Source organism: Elephantulus edwardii, unplaced genomic scaffold, assembly GCF_000299155.1.
Source record: "Elephantulus edwardii isolate Elephantulus edwardi_28Jun2011 unplaced genomic scaffold, EleEdw1.0 scaffold00127, whole genome shotgun sequence".
NCBI lineage: Eukaryota > Metazoa > Chordata > Mammalia > Macroscelidea > Macroscelididae > Elephantulus > Elephantulus edwardii.
The window spans coordinates 3,091,395-3,112,778 of NW_006399877.1; the positions used below are offsets into that span (position 1 = coordinate 3,091,395).

A 21,384-nucleotide genomic window follows, 5' to 3' on the forward strand; every position below is an offset into this window, starting at 1 on the left:
TCTATCCCCCCTTTTTTCCCCTTTAAAGTCTGTTTTAATTGTCCCATTGCCACCGTGCTTGTCAAAGCCAGTTCTGATTAATCTCCTTTGTCAGTGTGTCCTTTGCCATTCCCTATCACTCCTCCCTGAGAGAGACTTCACCCTGATTCATAAGGAAAAGGGGATGGCATATTCTGACACCCCACTGCCAAACCCAGTGGCTCTGTGACTTTTCCCTTGGGCAATCTATAAACTTTACACCATATATTGTATGCAGAATTGCCATTTTCTTACCATTTTCTCTGCACTTTATTCCATTTTCTTCATTCTAATATATTTCTTCAAACAAACACACATTTGGAAATCCAACATACCAAACAGTTGTTAAAATAAATACCTTTGCTGCCAGACAAGACTTGGCTAGCTTTTATCTCTGCACATAGCAGGAACTTGGCCTTGAACATTGCCCTTGAGGGTCTTGCAGGCTCAGTTCTTCCCTGAGGTCAGTGGAGTCTAGCTGTGTGCTCACTACCCTTTCCTCAGCACCCACTGTACCAGCTGAGCTGTGTCCCTCTTACCCGGCTGTGCAATGTCCCGCAGAGTCTCCCTTCTGAGTCTCCTTGGGCTCTGCCAGGCCTGAGCCAGGTATCATAGAACAGGGTGGCCTCTGTAATTCTCTATGGGTTCCTCTGGGAAGGGCCAGGTCAGATTGTTGCTCTGTGGGAGAGGAGAATGACCCCCATGCTCCCCACTTGCCATGTGACAATCAAGAATGAAGGCCAAGGTCTTCCACAAAAGCAGGAAGCATTAGAGTGAGTAGTGCAATATGGGCACCCCAGAAGGTCCTGGCTGGACACACAGGTGGACAGACGGGTCTTGAGTTTGAGCAGCGAGACCAAGCCCCTGGTGGAGCTGATGTGTGTTACAAAGTGTTACGTCATCGAGTCCATTCCATTTCAGCCTGCGGGACAGAGCAGAACTGGCACATGGCCTTTCCAAGGCTGTGGATTTCTGTGCAGAGTCCTGGTGGCATAGTGGCTAGTGTATCAGTCTGTTAGTCAAAAGGTCGGCAGTCTGAGGACGCACAATGTCCTTCTGAAGAGATTTACAGTCTCAGAAAGTCAAGGGAGGTTCACCATGCGTCAGAAGGACTTGACAGCCGAGGGTTTGGAATGTTCACGGAGGGAGATGTCTCATCTTTATCCCCAAGAATGCCTGGTGGGTTTGAACCACTAACTTTTGGTTAGCCGCTGACTGTCTGAGCCACAGTGTCAACAGTCCCTAGAACATCCACCGTCGGTGCGCCTCGTTGCCACCATGGAGGCTGGCCGGCTGCGGTGATGCTGACGAGTTTCAGCAAAGCTTCTAGCCGACTATGGAGACAGACCCGCCATCAGCTGCTGCAAACGAGTCAGGGAAGCCCTGGGGCCGCAGTGGGCCCCTGGCCGAGTTCTGTCCTCTGCGCGCCTGGCCATCACAGGCTGGGCTTGACGCTACCACAGCAAATGCACTTTGGGAAAAATGACCCAGGGCCACTCTGTGTCCAGGCCTCAGCTCCTCCCACCACAGAGGAGGCCCCACTCGGTGGGAACTGGCTCATGGTCACACTGCGAGCCCACATCTGTTGAGCTCAGGGTCACCTCTGGAAGGCCAGGCCGATGGTGCCAAGTCACGGCTGACCTGCCGGCGTGGGCCCACGCTCGTGCGCTCTGCCTCTGCACCAGCTGAGAGTGTGTTGTGTTTGGCCATGTTGTGCTGGAGACTGGGACACCCTCCCAGTGTATGGTGGATCTCATGACTTCTCACAACTTTTGGGAAGTTGGAAGGAGAGAGTGGTTTTCCTGTGTCATGTGTCTTATGTGAAATTGGGGAGTGTTTGGACAGTCAGAAGCCACTCTCTGCTGGTGGGCCTTCAGTAACACTCAGAACTTGCACTGCTTCATTGTCAAGGTCAGCCTCGAAGCAGAATGTCTGCAAAGGGGGTGTGAGAGCAGGAGGTCCTCTTTTGCTGGTGTCCTCTCTGCTGCTGGGACGCAGTCGCTGGCACCTGGGGGGTGAATGTGGGTGGTTACAAAGACCACCACCCCAGCCTGGGTCCCTGCCGTCCTGCCCCCTCACAATTTCTGTGACCTCTCTACCACCATTGTCCCTCCTGTGTCCCTGCCGTCCTGCCCCCTCACAATTTCTGTGACCTCTCTACCACCATTGTCCCTCCTGTGTCCCTGCAGTCCTGACCCCCCTCACAGTCTCTGTGACCCCTCCCACAGGGCGGCTTTGGACGAAGGGGCCCCGCAGGAAGTAAGGTAAGGTCCTTGAGGACACCCCTTTTCCGCAGCTTCAGCCCAGCGTCCCTCCCGCTCAGCATCCCGCTGACAGAACAGCACTCTTCAGAGGACTCAGGCAGTTCAACCCATGGACTAGTGTCCCCCGTCCCCGAGCTCCGAGCCGAGCCCAGCTCCACCATTGCTCCAACCATTGCAGGAGTTTCTTCTAGAAAGAACTGCCACTGAGCTGACGGTGGCCCAGGGGGACACGAGCGAGAGTGACCGAGGACTCATGCCCTGGGTCTCTTCCCTTTGTCTTGTCCTGGCCAGGCACACCCCCGGGTACCTGTCTTCTCACCTGTGGGAGGGCGCTCCTCCACGGAGCATCTTGTGGAGAAGTGAGTCCAGGCGAGAGCCCCCTGTGTGAGCAGAGTTCTGTCAGCTGCCTCACCCCGGCTGCCCTCCAAGCTTCCTTCTCCAGAACCAGAAAGGACTAGGGCAAGGAGAATGCGATGGAAGCCATTCCAACCTCTCCCTCCATCTCCTTTTATTTCAGGGCAACAGGGGTAGTCCTGGCCAGCCTGGCTTTGTGGGAGAACAGGGGACCAGAGGCTCACAGGTCAGTATCCTTCAGAGGGCTGCATCCCGGGGGATCTTCCCGGGTGTCCTGGCGACACAAAATGGGCCGTTGTCCTGTGGGCACTTCTGTGGTGTTTGTTCATCCCCAGTGTGGAGCAACCACCCCTTGCATACTTCTAGCACATTTCCATCACTCACAGCTCATATAGCAGTCACCCCCAAACCCCATCCTCCAGCCCAGGCCACTACCAAGTAGCCCTCTGTGTCCGTGGCCTTGTCTGCCCCCCAGTCTCCATAGAAGAATGGAAGTGTGGTCCCAGCAGCCCTCTGTGTCTGTGGCCTTGCCTGCCCCCCAGTCTCCATAGATGAATGGAAGTGTGACCCCAGCAGCCCTCTGTCCGTGCCCTTTTCTGGCCCCCGGTCTCCACAGATGAATGTATGTGTGACCCCAGCAGCCCTCTGTCCATGCCTTTGCCTGCCCCCCAGTCTCTGTAGACGAGTGGACGTGTGACCTCTGGTTCTGCTCCCTCCCAGCAGCATCTCGAGGTTAACGTGTGCCGTAGCGTGGGTCAGCGTCAGTCCTCAGTGCCCGCCTGGTGTCCCCTGGTGGGATGGATCCTGTAGTGTCCATCGGTTCCTCTGTTCCTCGCTCTGGGTTCTCGTGAAGGGCATGGCTATGGACACTCATGTACCAGCATTTCTTAGAAATGTCTTAAATTTCAAATGTTCACACATATGTTGTGTGTTGTTCTTGCAACTCTGTGGGTGAGACAGAAGCACCTGTGTCTCTGATGGCTTTTTGATGGTGGGCATGAGTGTCGCAGGTTCTGCTGTGTGACCTCATGATGCCACCCCAGAGGGCCCTGGCCTCACCTGAGCTCCCCACTGATGCAGATCTCTTACCTCCTCAGGGTCCAGCAGGCCCCACGGGGCCTCCAGGCCTGATGGGTGAGCAAGGCATCTCTGGATCCCGGGTGAGTCTGCCTCCACCCTTCCCACCCCACCCCAGCTTCCACCCCTTACCAGGCTGGAGTTTCCCCGAGAAGGTCCAGTGACTCCTGCTGATATTCTGTGGACACCCCTGCTGGGAGTCTGACTCCTGGGTCATGAGGGCCCTTGAGCCTGGCAGAGGCTCAAGGAAACAGGAAACCCATTTCTGGGTGCTCCAAGGACCTCTAAGCCCCAGGGTGTCGCCTAGAAGGGACCTTGACATGGACAGCAGAAGCTGGTGACAGAGAGGTGGAGATGATTAACAGTTGCTCCTTGGGAATGTAGGTCAGCTGATACCCAAGGGACAGACCACATCATGTCAGAAGCTATGGGTGAAGCCACGTGACCTCCTCTGACCAGTGCAGTGGGTTAACTCTGACTTGTATGTCACAGCTGACCTGTGCTCCGTAGAGTTTTCTGTGGATGGTCATGGGGCTTTTCTTCCTAAAAGATCCCCAGTGGCACAGTGGGCAAAACATTAGGCTGATAACTAAAAGGTTGGCGGTTTGAATCCACTAGCTACTCCGTGGAGAGAAAGATGGACAGCCTGTCCCTGAAAGAAGACAGCTTTGCAGACCACAGGCAGCTCTGCTCTGTCTTGGGGGTCACGAGGAGTCACAATCAACTTACTTCAGGAAGTTTTCTGGGTAGTCTCAAACCACCAACCTCTCAGGTATCAACCCACAGCATTAACCACTTACAACACCCAGAGATACAAAATGAAGATAAATGAACCCAAATTCCTAGATGATGGTGAAACCATGATGTGTTTGGTCCCCAGAGATTTCCCCAGCGGTTTGTCAATTTGCTAAAGAGTTCGCATGCTCACATTCAGAAAGGAGGATATTCGTGAACATTCTGTGGTCTTGGACATGCTCAGACTTCTCAGAACTGAGGGAAGATCAAACAGAAACCTGGCATTCTTACAGGGCTGGGGACAGCTGCCCAGCTTCGCCTGCTGGCCCTCCTCCTGTGACAGGACGTGCGGGTGGGGGTGTCACCCTGTCGTTTACTGAACAGCAATGATGAAGATGCATTTGCTTCCTGCCTGCAGTCTGGTCTGTTACTACACAACACACACATTCACAGAGATGTAGACGAGAGCTTGGGAAAGGCTATTGGTCATCTCAAATTCCTCCTCAGATTTGAAATCTGATAAATAGCTATTTTCAAAGATGCTGAGGGGTTTTTAAACATTTCACTCCCCCCCTCCCAAGTTTATTTACTAAATTCTAATACAAATTCGAACAAATTATTTCAATTTCCATCATCCCCCCCTACCCATCAAATTGTACAATCCAATAATTAACTCCCTCTTCCCCCAGTACATCCACATCCCTCTGCTTCCAGCGTTTCCCACTCCTCCTGGATCCCTATACTCCTTCTACAATAACGGTCTTATACAATATTTATCCTTGTGGGACTGAGTTAGTTCACTCAGCAGAATGCTCTCCAGTCCCTCTCAAGTTAGGTCATGATTTACAAAGTTATTGCTCCTGTGTGCTGCATAGTATTCCATTGTGTGAATGAATGTACCATAATTTCTCAACCCATTCGTTTGTGGTTGGACATTTGGGCCGTTTCCATGTTCTTGTGATGGTGAATAATCAGAATTGAAGGTTATTTGGGTACAAAGCAAAGCTTTGGGGGCACAGTGGTTAAACTTTTTACTGTTTGTGGCTCTAACCCACCAGCTGTTCTGCAGGAGAGAGATGAAGCTGTCAGCTTCCTCTGGAAGCCCCATGGGGCCATCCTCTGGCCTGTAGGCGATGCAGGTCCCGTGGGGCAGTCCTCTGGCCTGTAAGTGAAGTGGTCAGCTTCCTCTGGAAGCCCCGTGGGGCCGTCCTCTGGCCTGCAGGCTTGCTAGAGTGGGAATCTATTAAACAGCAGTGCGAGGTTTTGTGGTTGTTTTTTTAAGGGGTTGCTGTTAAGTGCTGTTGTGTCCAGCACAACTCCTAGTGAGTCTGTGGACAACAGATCTGAGCCCTGTCCTCTCCCGCACCAGCCTCATCATCTGACACACTGTAGCCCATTGCTGCAGTCACTGTGTCACCCATCTCGTCGAGGGTCTTCCTCTCACATCTTAGGGACAGGCTACTCAAACAGTGAATCAACAATCTCAGGACTATCTCTTGATATTTTTGTCCCCAATCTCTATGGTTTTCCCCCCATAAATGCTGGTGCCATTTCTGGATGCTGCCAACTGAACTGCTTTGTGAGAGTAATTTTCATTTATTCATTGGTTCTTTCACTCACATATTTTTGTGTGCCACCAAGTTGGAACCAACCCATAACTGACCCTCCAGTGGGTTTTCAGAGATAGGAAATTGCAAGCGAGGAAATTGCCATCCTTCTCCCACAGAGCAGCTTGTAGATTTGATCCATACGCCTTTGGGATCGCAGCAGAGCTTCTTATCACTAGGCAGCTTCTTGTTGTTCTTGTTGTGTGACTTCCAGTCAGAACCGACCCTCTAGTGGCTTTTCAGAGACAGTAAATCACATGGGAGGAGGTTGCCCATCCTTCTGAGGATGTGAACCGTGTGCCTTAGGGATTGCAGCACAGCTCCTTACCACTAACCCAGCAGATCGTTGTGTGCTGTTGAGGGGCTCGAGACTCATAGACCCCTGTATACAACCACACGCCTGAACCCTGCTTCATCGTGAGCCAACTTCATTGTCTCTGACCCACCTACCTCCAGTACCCCAGTCACTGAGTCAATCCATCTCATTCAGGGTCTTCCTCTTCCTCTCTCTCTCTTAAAATATATTTTTAAATTTTAATTGTGATTTTAATGAAGGTTTGCAGAAAAGTTAGATTCTCATTCATTCATTATTGCACATCTTACCCCCTTCCCCCGCTTCCCTCTCCCACGGTTAACTTTTACTTTATATTCATTCATTGTTGCACAATTATCTTCCCCCTCTCTCCCAGTCCTCTTTGCGACATTATGCTGAGTGAAATATCTCCATCACAAAAGGACAACTACTCCATAGCACCACTGTTATAAAGCAGGTCTGACACGGGGGTGGGTGTGTGTGTGTGTGTGTCTTCTTCTCTTGTGCTGTCCCTCAACCCTTCTAAACCTGACGTCCCTCTCTAAGGACTGGTCCCTCCTTGCAACATCCCCAAAGTATGTGAGATGGAGCTTCAAAATCCTTGCCTCCAAGGAGAAGCCCAGTTCCACCCTTTCAAGGACAGACCTGCTTGTTCTCCCAGCAGTTCATGGTGTCCTCAAGAGTCTCCTGCACCACAGCTCACAGGCATCCTGGAGCTCCCTTATTCCTCTGCTCACATACAGGCCCTTTCCACACCTGTGTATGACAGGTGATTGTCAGGTGAAGTGTGAAAAGAAACAAAATCCTGACATATCTGAGGGCATGTCGCCTGCTCAGTATCATGGGACACGCACAGTGGTGGTGTCACTAGGGGCCATCAAGTCAGTTTCACCTGCCCTGACCATATGCAGGACAGAGTGAAGCCCACCCAGGCCTGTGCCACCCTGACCCTGCTGGGCTGGAGCTCAGTGTTGTGGCCACTGGTTGTCCATCTCAACCGGGTCCTCCTCTTTTGTGCTGACCCTCTCCTTTCTCCTTTTCCCCGTGGGATGTCCTTCTCTAGAGAATGGCTCCTTCAATACGTACATTTTTTCCATTTGTATTTTTTGTTTACTCATATACACTTTCCTTCCTTCCTCCCGTGCAATTCCTCTTGTAAAGCTATTACGTTGTGTAGAGTTATAAGGGTTCATTCTTCTTAAGTGCTGCATAGTATTCCGGCATGTGAGGGTATCTTACTATCTTCATCCGTTCAGTTGTGGGTGAGCACTCGGGTTGCTTCCATCTTTCTCTATTGTGAATAATTCTGCATTAATTAACACAGACATTAATAATGGCAATTTGTTTGTGAAAATTCGACTAAAGCTGACACTAATATTTTGCATTTTCGCAGGACCTCAAAGTGCTGGAAACCGTTCCCACACGTGTTTATAGTGGGCCCCTAGCTCGAGGTGCTGACGCACCTGCTGGGGAGTTGTTGGCAGGGCACGCCGCTGTGACTGCTAACCAGGGACAGAGGAGGGCTTAGTGGGAATAGAGCGACTTCTCGGACAGTGCACGGTTAACTGATCAGCCCTCTCTTACTGCTCTAGGGAGGTGGAGGGACCCCTGGTGCTCCTGGAGACCGTGGCAGGACCGGCCCCCTGGGAAGAAAGGTTCGTCTACAGCACAGCGAAGCGTGTTTCCTAAGGAGTGGCGCCTGGCTGGCGCCACGCCGTGCCTCTCCCTCATTTGTCTGTCTGTCCATCTGCTTAGTTTGGAAAGACCTCTGTTTACCATAAGTCTGTCTCACACTGGCCTTCTGGAATGTTCTGTCGGTTGGAGGATGGTCTGGTCTGTCTGCACTTGGCTCTTTGGGGAGGGCTGGCTGGGCATTCAGTCATCAGCAGGGCTTAGCATCTCCCAGACGCACATTCCTCGAGTCCTGGAGGTGCGCTCACAGCTCTGCTTCGCGTGTTAGATAAGCACAGGCTTGTTCCCGGAAGGCGGCTTGGGAACCTGCTTTCTCGCAACCTTGGGGAAAGCAGAAACGGACCATAATGAACCAGAGATGGCGGCATATTTCAGAGTGATGATCTTGTCCTTACAAGATGTGCTCAGCATCTGTGGTTCTTTGAGGTCCCTGTGGGACCACTGTCTTGTTGAAGGTGAATGACAACAGTAAACACACAGCAAGGGCACATCTGTAGCTCTCTCTCTTGGGAAAAGCAGTGCAGTCATGGGAACCCAGATCTCCTGTCGTGCTGTGTAGGGTGGGTGGAGCTGCAGGGCTCATTTCAAACTCACCCTCTGCACCTTCTTCTTAAACCCTACTTCTCTTTCTTCCTTGTTAGCATCCCATCTACACAGCACTGTCTGCATGAAAAAACAGACACAGATGTTCTATATTCTTTCCCAAGAATCCACGTGTCGATGCTGCCTTTAAAAGAATCATTTAGTCAACACTTAAGGTGCAGTAAGGGAACCCTAGTAGCTGTAAGTAAGGGACCCCGTTTAGAAGAAAAGCAAGACTTGAAAGCCGCCTTAGAGCCCTGGGGGCCTCAGCGTTGTTTTTCCTCCTAGGGTGAGCCTGGCGAGTCGGGACCTAAAGGAGGCCCTGGGAGCCGCGGTCCTCGTGGGGAGACGGTAAGAGTGAGAGGCGCCTGGGGTGCAGGCTGGCTGAGTCTGTCTTGAAAGGTCCAAGGAATGAGGGACTAGGATCCCGCTCTGGGTCAGCTTTATGTCCTTGTAAATTTGCTCTGTTGTTGTGATGTACTGTTGGATCAGAACTGACCTGTAGCTGACCCTCCAGGGGGTTTTCAGAGGCAGAAAACTGCCCAGGAGGAGACTGCCCATCTTCTGCAGAGCAGCTGGTGGATTTGAACCACGTCCCTTTGGGTTGGCAGCACAACTCCTTTCCCGCCAGAACTCCCTTTGTGAATCAGAGTGGCCTCTGAATAGAGAAAACGTGCCTTTGGAATGGTGTTCTCGGGTTAAGTGCGCAGCCACTAGGTGAAGGCGGGTGGTTTGAACCCGCCCACCGCCCTTGGGAGAATGATGTGGCAGTCGCTTTCAGCAAGGGGCCAGGCCTGGGACCCTTTGGAAGCCAGAGTTCTCTGCTCCTGTGGGGTCTCTGAGTCCGAGTCCACACAAGATGTCTTTGCTTGCTTGCTTTTTGTAGAATAGAGGATAGTCTTAGAAACTGCGAAACCTGCTGTTTATGATAGCACTTGAGTTTCAAAACAAATTTCGTTTCACGGTGGGGGTAGAAGTTAGTGAGGGATAATATTTTTTCCTTTCACTTTTCCTAATAAGTGGATGTGATGACTTTTTGAAGTGCAACTCGCTTTTGCTTTGGGTCCTGTAAGCACTCTGCGAGCATGGAGTGTCTCTGAACAACAACTTGACCCTTTTGATAAGGTCTCAGCCCAGATTGAAACAATTTCTACTGAACGAAGCATTACCAGTGTAGAAATTATTCCTCTGAGAACTCATTTTAAAAATACTCCCCATTGACAGTAATAACCTTGTGATATATGCTTTTACTTAGGAAAAAGAAATCTACAGGATATTGGGAATATTTCTAGAATGAGTCACAACATCTAAAAATGATATAAACAGACCAAGTTGAGCTGATGGTCATGAATGCTCAAAGCTTTAAAATATTTTTCTTGAGTTTATGATTTCTCAACAGCAAAGGAAAAATTTAAAAAGTTTCTTTATTTTACTTTTAGTTCTGGGTACCAGTGCAAAGATAACATATACCCCAGTGATAAAATAGCTCCTTTGTTTTAGGATAACTCTGCTATGTCCATGAAAATCTGAATATCTTTTATTCTGTCCTCACTTTTGCCATGTACAAAGAAGCATTAGGGAAAACAAAATAAGAATTAAAAAATTGATTGAAATCATGGAAAGAAATTTCTTTCTGGTTCAGTTTCCATAAATTTGAGGATAGTCCATTAAAAATATGCTTGTTGAGGCTGTCATTTGCTGGACTATATTCTGCTCTGCATAATTTCAACAACCATAAGATATACTGTTGTTGTTGTTGTTGTTAAGTGCTGTCGAGTTGAAGGCAACGCGTAGCGACCCTATGAACAAAAGTCCTCAACACTTGTATGACTTTCATCCTTTCTCCGGGTTCGTAGGGTTTCCAGAGGCAAGCTATTATGGAAGTGAATGCCACTCCTGCTTCCAAGCTTGTTTTAATCGGGGAGCTCCACCCAACACTGTCCACCATGGGTGACCAATATCGCATTTGACACATGTGTCACAGTGTTCAGTTTCAGAGCAACCACGAGTTACCTCTGTACAGCAAGTGGACACACCAGGGCTTTACCACCTAGAAGAATGTTTGACCAAACAGAATTAAAAACAGGCCAACAAACCTGACACTTAACTAAGTAGCTTGCTCCATCTATGCTTCAGAGATATTTATATATATATGAACATAAATCTTTCTGAGTATTTTGAAATGATGATTGGGGCCCCTTTGTGAAGGTCTCACTTGTGGACCATGATGGGGTGGTTTGATTTGCAAGTGTGGGGAGGGTGGGGGCAGGGAAGCAGGTGCGGGGGAAGGGCAGCAGATGCTCCACCTGGAAGGACACCTGGGAAGGTGACAAGATCTCAGCACAGAAGACTCAGATGGTCCCAGGGCTGGACCCCTGGTTCTGGTCTGAAGCAGAACAGAAGACTCAGAGATACACAGAATCAGTGTGGCTTTGAAAATGCCTCTCAGCTCTGAGACTGTGGTTCTTGAAGTTTTTGATTCTTCATCAAAACAGGATCTTTATAAAAAAAATTATGAGCAATATCTCTGTATTTAGAGCCCACTGGGGCATTTACACAGACTCCCCCATGCCCACCGCTTAGGGACATGGTCTTACTTTTTACCTGGAAGACAAGCAGGAATAGGCAGAGTCCCTGAGCTTTGCTTCTGGAATCTTTTTTGGGGACCCAAGTCCCCAGTGCTGAAATGATTTGAGACAGAAGCAGCTGTGGGGTGTCGCAGCATGGCGGTGTGTAATTATCTTTTCCCTTGTAGGGTGATGACGGACGCGATGGAGTGGGCAATGAAGGACGTGCAGGCAAGAAAGTAGGTATCTGCAAAGAATTTTCAGAGTGCGCTGGGGCCAAGAGGGCCCAAGGACAACATGTTTTGACATGTTTACAGAATTTTCCTTTGAGTTTAAGTGCATTTTAGTGATTCTCCCCCCCCTTTTCATGATTCTACAAATGTTTTTCTTGGAGAGATCAATTTATTTTGTTGTTGTTGTTAAGTGCCATCGAGTTGAGCCTGACTCAGCAACTTTATGAACAAAAGACCTGAGCCCTGTCCTAGACCTGAGCCCTGTCCTTTAACTCACGTTGTTTCTCTATGTTCAGTTTCTAGAGGCATGTGGTTTAGGGAGTGGATGCCAATTCTAATTGAGGCCAAATATTAAGCCATTCATTTCTCTTTTATAGGGAGAAAGAGGATTCCCTGGCTACCCAGGACCAAAGGTAACTACTATTCCCCAGCGGTAAAATACCATTGCTTTAGGATAAGACTGGGATGTCCGTGGACTGATCGGAATATGGTGATTCTGGTCTTGGCTTTGCCACTTTTCAACCAGGTGACCTTGGAAAGAGACGTTGCCTTTTCTGAAACACAGCTTCCTCCTCCACATGGCCTTGTCATGAAATAGCTCTATAACTACCCAAGCGAGAATCTCTATTATATTGTTGGTCAAGTAAATTAAGACTGGAGGGTGGTGGTCAGTTTGGCCTCCGAAATGATGCACCTCGTGTGTAGCTGCCACTCACCCCATCGTCGGTGGAGTCTTGTGTGTTGTCATGTGGTTTCATTGGAACATCCAGACCAAAGCAGTTAGGAGGCAAGAACTCCTCATCCTCTTCTCGAAACCAGTGCATGGAAATGCTGTAGATCATGATGACCTGATCCCACTGTACATGGACTTGCTGTGAGGCGGGGTTGACTGGATAGCAGCACAGAACAATGAAGTGAGGCTGCCAAATACACTAGTAACAGTGCAAAAGTGATCCGACATTGACTGTTGGAGGCTCTGGACAGGGTGACCCAGGTACCCCACAGAGGTGCTGCCCAGTAACCTCCCATGCTTCAGTTTCATGCACCCTCCTTGCCTCTCTTCTCAGGGCACCCCTGGGGATCCTGGGACCAATGGAGCACCAGGACCTAAAGGAATCCGTGGCCGAAGGGTAAGGCAACTTCACCTTGGCTGCAGAGGCAGTATGGAGTGCTAAGGCTCCAGCACACCTTCAGACATCATCTTTCTTTACCTGAAACTTGACCTTGACCAGTGATAGTCTAGGTGGGAAAAAAGAACTCCTCAACTCCAGCTTCACTCCCACCCATAGCCACCCATCAGAGCAGAGGACAACTGTCTGTAGTTTCCAAGGCAGCTGGTATTTACAGAGCAGACTGTCCCCTCCTGGGAGCAGCTGGTGGCTTCAAATCTGGGACATCAGTGCGCTGGCATGAGTCAGAATTCAACTTGACATCAGCAGGGTTTTGTGTGGAAGCTCCAGAACAGTGGTGGGGTCCCCACCCATGGTGGGGCCTGTGGTTGTCCCCCCTCAGCTGTGCTCTCTTATGGGGGGGCCTGGAACCCCTCTTCCTCTAATAACCTCAGGGATCAGCACTCAAGGCTCATTCCATGGTGTCAGAGAGATCAAGGCTCAGAGTGGGCACTGCTGGATGGCTGTCCAGATGCCAGGACCTTGCCTCTGACTGAGGCAATAGGAGACAGCGAGGCAGTGGGGCTCCAGGCTGTCCTGGACTCACAGACCACCAGGCCCGACTTGCACCCCCCCGCAACCCAATAAGACTTTTTTCAAAGCCATGTTTGGTTCTTGTCAATGGGTGATTACTCATCCTTCCAAGATTGTATTGTTGTTGTTGTTATGTGCTGTCGAGTCGCTTGTGACTCATAGCGACCCTACGTACAACAGCCCTAAACTCTGCTCTGTCCTGTGCCAATCTCACTGTCTCTGATACACCCATCCCGATTACCCCAGTCACTGAATCAATCCACCTCATAGAGGGTCTTCCCCTCCTGCACTGTCCCTCCACCCTCCCAAGCATGATGTCCCTCTCCAAGGACCTGTCTCTCCTTACAACATGTCCAAAGTATGTTAGACGGAGCCTCAGAATCCTTGCCTCCAAGGAGACACCCAGTTTAACCCTTTTCAGGATGAATCTGTTTGTTTTCCTAGCAGTCCATGGTACTCTCAATACTCTTCTCCAGCACCACAGCTCAAAGGCATCAATTCTCCTTCTGTCCTCCTTGGTCATTGTCCAACTCTCTGATGCATAACAAGTGATAGCAAAGACCATGGCCTGTATCAGACGTACCTTAGTCTCCAGAGAAACACCGTTGCTCTTCAGTACTTTGGAGAGGTCCCTAACAGCAGACTTTCCCATGGCAACATGTCTTTTAATTTCCTGGCTACTGGTGCCGAGAGTGTTGACTACGGACCCAAGCAAACTAAAGCTGTGTGTACAATCTCAATCTCTTCACCATCCATCCTGATGCTGCCAACTGGTCCAGTGGTGAGAATCTTCGTCTTCTTGACATTGAGCCTCAATCCATATTGGAGGCTGCAGTCCTTGACCCTCTGCAGCAGGCACTTCAGGCCCTCTTCAGTTTCAGCAAGCAGGGTTGTGTCATCCGCATAACACAGATTGTTGATAGATCTTCCACCAATCTTGACCTCACATTTCTCTTCATAGAGCCCAGCCTCCCAGATAATCTGTTCTGCATACAGGTTGAAAGGTATTGGGTCTTAAATTATTAGCAAGTGGTGGTCAACCTATAGGTCAAAATTGCTAACAGATCTTTTTAGCCTAAAATGCAGTGTTTTTTAACAGTTCTCGTAGTTATCCTGTTTACTGGATCAGTGCAGACTCACTTTAGATCAGATGCTTCTCAAGACAGAGTCTGAAAACATCGGCTTGATTATTTGCACTGACAGTTAAGTTGCATAATTGCAGTTACAGATGATCTTGCTAGGTGTTCCCAGCCAAGTATCCATCTTGCTTTTCCTGCCAGGAAGCGTAGTTGTGGGGAGACCTGCATTGGCTTTGTTAAGGTTGTTGGGCCCCACTCTTGAATTTTGAGGACACTTGGGTACAGTAGATGATGAATCGGACTGCTAAATGTGACGGTCAGTGGGTCGATGCCATGAGCCTCCTGTGGGACAGAGACGAGGCAGCAGCTTCTGTCAGGAGACTCTAGGGGAGGTTCTGCTTTGTACAACAGGGCTTCTGTGAGCTGGAATAGACTTGGCAGCACTGGGTTAAGCTTCCTTGACAGTGAGCAATTTCTCACGGTGGTGGATGACATTAAACTAGACCACCTGCCCTACCCTTCCAACTTCTAAACTGGAGGTTTTAGTGTAACCCGCCACAAGGTAGCAATGCTTGCTCTGCTTCCCTAGGGAAATTCTGGACCTCCTGGAGCAGTTGGACAGAAGGGAGACCCTGGCTACCCAGGACCAGCTGTAAGTACCAAGCCAGCTCCATGGAGCTGGACAACTGCATGGTCTCAGAAAAGTCCTGTATTTCCTGTTCTCACAAAGAAAGTGTGTTGTCTTGTTGAATGTTTTACTTGCTAATTGTTTTAACAAGTTCTCTTCTGATTCCACAATGCAGGGAAGACTTTTCAGACTTAGAAAATTAAAAAAAATGTTCCTTGTGACACTCTAGTCTAAGATGTTCCGCCTTTTCCAGTTTTCTGGTACACAAAAAAGAGATAAAACAAAAACCCAGACATATCTCTTACTTCCATGCCGAGGAAGCGGTATAATTATGTCAGACTGCGGCTTGGAAAAGGCTTCCTCTGGCTTGGAGAACCCCCAGGGGCTGCTGATTCATGGTTCAAAACCCCAACAGCCTCACCGACAGAAGTCAGGAGCCCACCCCCTGCATGTCTGCCATCAGTCTTTCCTTTCCAGTGTCTGTTTCAGTATTTTCATTCTGTCTTTTCTCCTATAAATTGAGGAGATCCAAAGAAGGATGGAACTGATGACCTAGGAGATCTAAAACCACTCGTAGTAAGAAAGGTTAAGTGACTGGTTTGTTTGAACTCAGAGCGGACGACTGCGCTAGGCGGTTCTTACTGTCGCTTTTCGGAAGGAAGCCTTTCGTGGAGAATACTAAGGCAATTTATCGTAGCAGCTCAGACTGGAGGAAAGGTCCATATGAAAAGATGGACCCAGAGTGACTTCTGGCCACCAGGGTGGCGATGTATTGGGACCAGATGCTGAGGGCAGGTGCAGGTCTGTCCCTGGAGCACTTTGGTCCTAGAATCCAGCCAAGAGACTCGCTGTCCCTTCTCTGAAAGGACGTACAGAACGCGTGGCAGGAAGAAGGCCTCTCAGGAGAAGTGCTGTTTAGATTTGTGCATGATTTACGTTGATGATATCAGGGTCAGGAATGATTTTAGGAGACGGATGACCTCGCCGGGGAGATATTTTTGTTCTCAGTCTTCTCGTGTTTGCTCGTGGAGCAATAAGCCAGATTTATAGGGGAGCCTGCTGTTGTAAATCTCCAAGGTTAGCCAAAGCCCACCTTCACTTCCTCTGCTGCATCCTGGGAGCTACGTCTTCGCACGTCCTCATTGCTGCGGCCACTACGTGGCTCAGGCTTTTCTCCCTTGTCGTTACAGGGTCACAAAGGCAACAGAGGGGACTCCATTGATGTAAGTGACCCTGTTCACTCTGCATTGCTGCTTCGTAAGCCATTTCCATTTTCTCCTTCAACATTTTCTTTTGTTTCTTTTCAAAGCAATGTGGCCTCGTGCAGAGCATCCGGGATAAGTGTCGTAAGTACCTGGCTGCCCGTCTGTGACTTACTTGTGCTTTGACATTTGACGTTCCCCAGCGGTGACATGCCTTTGACGCTACTCTCTCTTTCTTTCCCAGCTTGCTGCTATGGTAAGTCATTCCAGCTAGACTTTCTTCTGTGTAAAGAGAGACCGCCACCCCGGTGAGTAAAACATGCCTTTGACAACCCTGCTTCCCACAGGGCCGCTGGAATGCCCCGTCTTCCCAACAGAACTAGCCTTTGCTTTAGACACCTCTGAGGGGGTCACCCAGGACACCTTTAGCCGGATGAGAGATGTACTCTTGAGGATAGTGGGGGACCTGACCATCGCTGAGAGCAACTGCCCCCGGGGCGCCCGCGTGGCCGTGGTAACCTATAACAACGAGGTGACCACGGAGATCCGGTTTGCCGACTCCAAAAAGAAGTCAGCCCTCCTGGACAGGATCAAGAACCTTCAGGTGGCTCTCACCTCCAAGCAGCAGAGCCTGGAAACCGCCATGTCCTTCGTGGCCAGGAACACGTTTAAACGAGTGCGCAATGGATTCCTAATGAGGAAGGTGGCGGTTTTCTTCAGCAACAGGCCAACCAGAGCCAACCAGTCCCCACAGCTCAGGGAGGCTGTCCTGAAGCTCTCCGACGCAGGGATCACACCCCTGTTCCTTACGAGCCAGGAGGACCGGCAGCTGGTCAATGCTCTGCAGGTGTGTGCTTGGGGGCTCCACTCTCCCCCCTCTCTCTGTGTTTGTGTCTCTGGGAAGGTTCCCATGCACATGCGTTAGCTCTCTGGGAGATTCGAGTTCTGTAGACTCTGCAGGGTCTCCAGTGAGCCTGTCTGACTGAGGCCTTGTGTTGTCAGGTGTTCAGGATAGGCCAGTGAGTGTGGCATTAGTGAGACATCCACAGGCCTGTTTTCTTTCACCATGTCTACTCTTCCATGAAGACACCAATCAATGCGGCTTTGTATTCTTGTCTGCCAGATCAAGACGGTAGCATTGGCAGATACGGTCTATATACAAATAGTATGACTCTTGCTTTTTGCATGAAATCTCTGGAAGTTATGTCCTTCTGACTCTCCAGTCTATGATGGGGGTGGGTAGGGACTTTTAAAGCCTCTTGTTGTTGTTATGTGCTATTGGGTCACCTCTGACTCATAGTGACCCCATGTATAATAACTCTGAACCCTGTCCGACCCTGACCCAATTTCACTATCCCTGACAAACCTATCCCAATTACCCCAGTAGCTGTGTCAATCCACCTCTTCTCTTAGGAGACTAAAAACAGGGACCCTATTACTTAGTTTGTCAATACTTCTCTCTCTAAACCTAGGGAGAAATGGGGAGAGATTGGAATATACTATTCCACTGTTATTACTACAAGTTGACACCACCTAAGTCTCTACTCTTTGCCAGAGGCCATGTCAGACATCTTGTGTGCATAAGCTATTTCGCCAAATATCCTCACCAGAAAAGTATATTATTACAAATTTCACACATGCGGGAACTAGGTCCAAGAGACGTGAAATAATTTTTCTTCAGATCAGGCAGAAGTGTAGGAGAGGGACTTGAATTCCATTTCATCTCACCAAATGAGATGAACTATATTTTTCTGTTAAACTCTGTGCTTCTCACTAGACCTCTCCCTGAAGATGACCAAGAACACCAGGGAGGTGTTCACACTTTAGAATGTCTAGCAATATAAGGCCAAAGGACAACAGTTGGCCAAGGATCAAGCCATGAAAGCAAGAAAGAGTAGGCTAGAAAGACTGATGGAAATGAGAGTCACAGGGAGGGATTGGGTGAAGTATGACCACATTCTGGGTATTGTAATTAACATTATGAAACAAAATGTGTTGAATGAAAACCAACTTGCTTTGTATACTTTTGCTTGAATCACAATGAAAAAGTAAAGGAAAAAAGAAGGTAAATCCAAAGTTGAGCAAAACCGAGCTAAACCTAGCAGACCCTGTTGTGTGGGAAGTTCACTCTGTGGCAGTGAAGATTTACTCCTTGGCTGTACTTTTAAATGACTGCCCACCACGTACATGCTTACCAAATGTTGCGGGTTTTTTTTGTTTGTTTGTTTTTGTGTGTGTGTGTGTGTGTAAACCAGATCAACAACACTGCGGTGGGCCACGCACTCGTTCTACCTGCCCGGAGGGACCTCACCAACTTCCTGAAGAATGTCCTGACTTGCCATGTCTGCCTGGGTAAGGTTTTCAGCCCTCCTGCAGTTACTATACACTGTGTCCACGCAGGAACGTTAGAGTGACTGGCTCTGGTCCGTACGGGGAGCTGCTCCCAAAGCCTTGCAGGTAGCAGTGTAGATGCTGTGGCAGAAGCTTCCTCGTTTAGAACGAGCTGATGCACAAGTGTCTCTTCTCACTGAGGGCGGGGCACTAGGGTTCTAAGCAACCCAAACAAAGGCGCGTGAGATTTCACTTTGGAGTCTAGAATCTTGTGCCTGGTTCTAGTGGAATGTGTTCTACAACACAATCCCCAATAAAGTGGCAAGAGCGACAGTCATTTTTATTGCCATGCTACAACAGTGGGATTTTAGTTGGCAATTTGCTCATCTGTTGTTGTTGTTGCTGTTGTGTACCATAGAGTATAGCTGACCCTCCACAGGGTTTTCAGAGACAGTGACTCACGCAGAGGACGTTGCCCATCCTTCTCCCACTATTCGGTGATGGAGACTGGAAGCTGACCGTGCTCACTGGTACGGTGCTGTTGGTGTTGATGTTAGGCGACTTTGTAAAGGACACACAGCACATCTCGGTCCTGCCTTGTCTTCACTGTCATCGGTGAGCCCATCGTCGTGGTTGAGGGTTAGTCCGCTTCATTGAGGATTTGCCTTCGTTCTGAGGGCCACATTTCATCTCTGGAGACTGACCTTAGTTCTGAGGGCCACATTTCATCTCTGGAGATTGACCTTAGTTTTGAGGGCCACATTTAATAAATGTCCTTTTCTACCAATGTCCTTCCCGATGACATGTTGAAAGAAGGACTTCAAACTGGCTGAGTCTAATTAAGGCATGGCTGATAAACAGTTACCTAGGTTAGACCTGGATTTTCAAAAGCTGAGTGAACAAAATTGGAAAAAAAAATAAGTTGAAACCATGCTGGAAATGTAATCTTTCTCTTTACAAAACAAGGTCAGTGCCTACACTGCATAGCAATCAAATCTCCTGACCAACTGAGTCAAAACCCACAGTGCCTGGCTCAGAGATGGTGGCTGACTCTGTGGCTCTCTCCACGGTCCTGTCTTCACCAGTCTCCCTCGTCAGGATCCTGAAAGGTCTCCCATCTTCCACGTCTACTGAGCCAAGGTTTGGACTTGTAATTGTTTCCATTCCAGTTAGCATTTAAAAAAAAAAAATTGTTGTTGTCGTTGTTATGTGCCATCGAGCTGCCTACACCTCTCAGCGACCCTGTGTACAATAGTTCTACAGCCCGCTCTATCCTGAGCCAGTCTCACTGACTTCGACACACCCACTCCCATTACCCCAGTCACTGTGTCAATCCATCTCATCACCACAATTTAAAAATTCTTGTCTATTCTCTTTTCACTTTACTGGCCATGGCTGAACTGGTTCAAACTGGTTTGAATCAGCCCTGATTCGAAGTAAGTAAGTGTGTCTTCCCGTCTTTACTCCTAAGGAGCTTTCTAGTTATGTCTCCTAAGTCTGATTTGTTCTCACAGATGCAGTTTTCTGCACTATGTGATAGTCTGAATGACTTCAGACTCCAGGAGACTGGTGTCCAGTAGTCCTCATGGGATCCACTAAATAACAGGGCCACCTTGCTTCTTTCTAGACATCTGCAACATTGACCCATCCTGTGGATTTGGAAACTGGAGGCCAACGTTCAGGGACAGAAGGGCAGCTGGCAGCGATGTGGACATTGACGTGGCTTTCATCTTAGATAGCTCTGAGTCGACCACACTGTTCCAGTTCAATGAGATGAAGAAGTACATTGCATACATGGTCAGACAGCTGGACCTGAGCCCAGACCCCAAGGCCTCCCAGCACTTTGCCCGCGTGGCGGTGGTGCAGCAGGCGCCCTACGAGTCTGTGGGCAATGCCAGCGTGCCGCCGGTGAGGGTGGAGTTCTCTCTGACTGACTACGGCTCCAAGGAGAAGCTGGTGGACTTCCTCAGCAACCACATGGCTCAGCTGCAGGGAACCAGCTCGCTGGGCCGTGCCGTCGAGTACACCATAGAGAACGTCTTTGAAAGCGCACCGAACCCACGGGACCTGAAAATCGTGGTTCTGATGCTGACGGGTGAGATGCAGCAGCAGCAGCTGGAGGAGGCCCAGCGAGCCATCCTGCAGGCCAAGTGCAACGGCTACTTCTTTGTGGTTCTGGGCATTGGCCGGAAGGTGAATGTCAAGGAAGTGTACGGCTTTGCCAGCGAACCCAACGATGTCTTCTTCAAGCTGGCAGACAAGTCCACTGAGCTCAACGAGGAGCCTCTGATGCGCTTCGGACGGCTCCTGCCTTCCTTCATCAACAGTGAGTCCTGGGGGAGGGGGGGTGAGGCCCTGGCCTGGACTTCACCTCCGGTCGGGGGTATGAAGGCCCAGGTGCAGGACGAACACGAAGGTGCTGATGGTCATTTATCCATCCATTCACAAGCAGGAGGGCCCCTGCAGGCTGACCTCGTTTCACTGAACTTCACAGTATTGTAATTTGTAGATACTGTGTTTTCATCTCTTGACATTTTGTGCACCCCTCTGTCTGTGCACCATTTCTTCAATAGCATGTGCTCACTGCACGTCTCTGTCACATTTTGGCCATTCTCATACTGTTCCAATCTTGTCACGAAGCTTTGTATGCTCCACAGACTACAATCAGAGTAAGCGTGACTTCTCTGTGTCCTGGAAACCAAGAAGTCACGTGGTTCACTTGATTGTGATCCTCGCTTTACGTCCGTGGTCTGGAATCACACCCACTGTGTCTCTGCGGGCTGCCTGGACGTGCCAGGTGTTCTGAGCCAGTGGTGACAGAGACCAACACAGACATAACTTCCTGTGCTCACTCACTGGTGTGTTCAGGCAAACCTGCTGGAGCAGTTTTTGTGAGCAGGCCCTACTGTGTACTCACAACAGGACGTGCTTGTCTAGTTGGTAGCAGTGGGGAGGCACCCCGAAGGGCCTGGCTCACCCTTCGCTCTGCCTCGGCTTCT

At 49.5% G+C, this 21,384-nt stretch overlaps 1 protein-coding gene across 3 annotated transcripts in view; it reads left to right on the plus strand.

The window, feature by feature from the left end:
* The window catches only part of COL6A3 (collagen, type VI, alpha 3), a 77,286-nt gene that overhangs the window by 41,020 nt on the left and 14,882 nt on the right, over positions 1-21,384 (plus strand). For all 3 annotated transcript variants that reach the window (XM_006893447.1, XM_006893448.1, XM_006893449.1), the window contains 15 exons: positions 2,247-2,282; positions 2,800-2,862; positions 3,734-3,796; positions 7,961-8,023; positions 8,931-8,993; positions 11,398-11,448; positions 11,820-11,855; positions 12,510-12,572; positions 14,814-14,876; positions 16,043-16,075; positions 16,162-16,198; positions 16,299-16,310; positions 16,402-16,901; positions 18,310-18,406; positions 20,013-20,711. In XM_006893447.1, the coding sequence (XP_006893509.1) occupies positions 2,247-2,282; positions 2,800-2,862; positions 3,734-3,796; positions 7,961-8,023; positions 8,931-8,993; positions 11,398-11,448; positions 11,820-11,855; positions 12,510-12,572; positions 14,814-14,876; positions 16,043-16,075; positions 16,162-16,198; positions 16,299-16,310; positions 16,402-16,901; positions 18,310-18,406; positions 20,013-20,711 (1,879 nt within the window). The remainder of the gene's footprint in view (positions 1-2,246; positions 2,283-2,799; positions 2,863-3,733; positions 3,797-7,960; positions 8,024-8,930; positions 8,994-11,397; positions 11,449-11,819; positions 11,856-12,509; positions 12,573-14,813; positions 14,877-16,042; positions 16,076-16,161; positions 16,199-16,298; positions 16,311-16,401; positions 16,902-18,309; positions 18,407-20,012; positions 20,712-21,384) is intronic.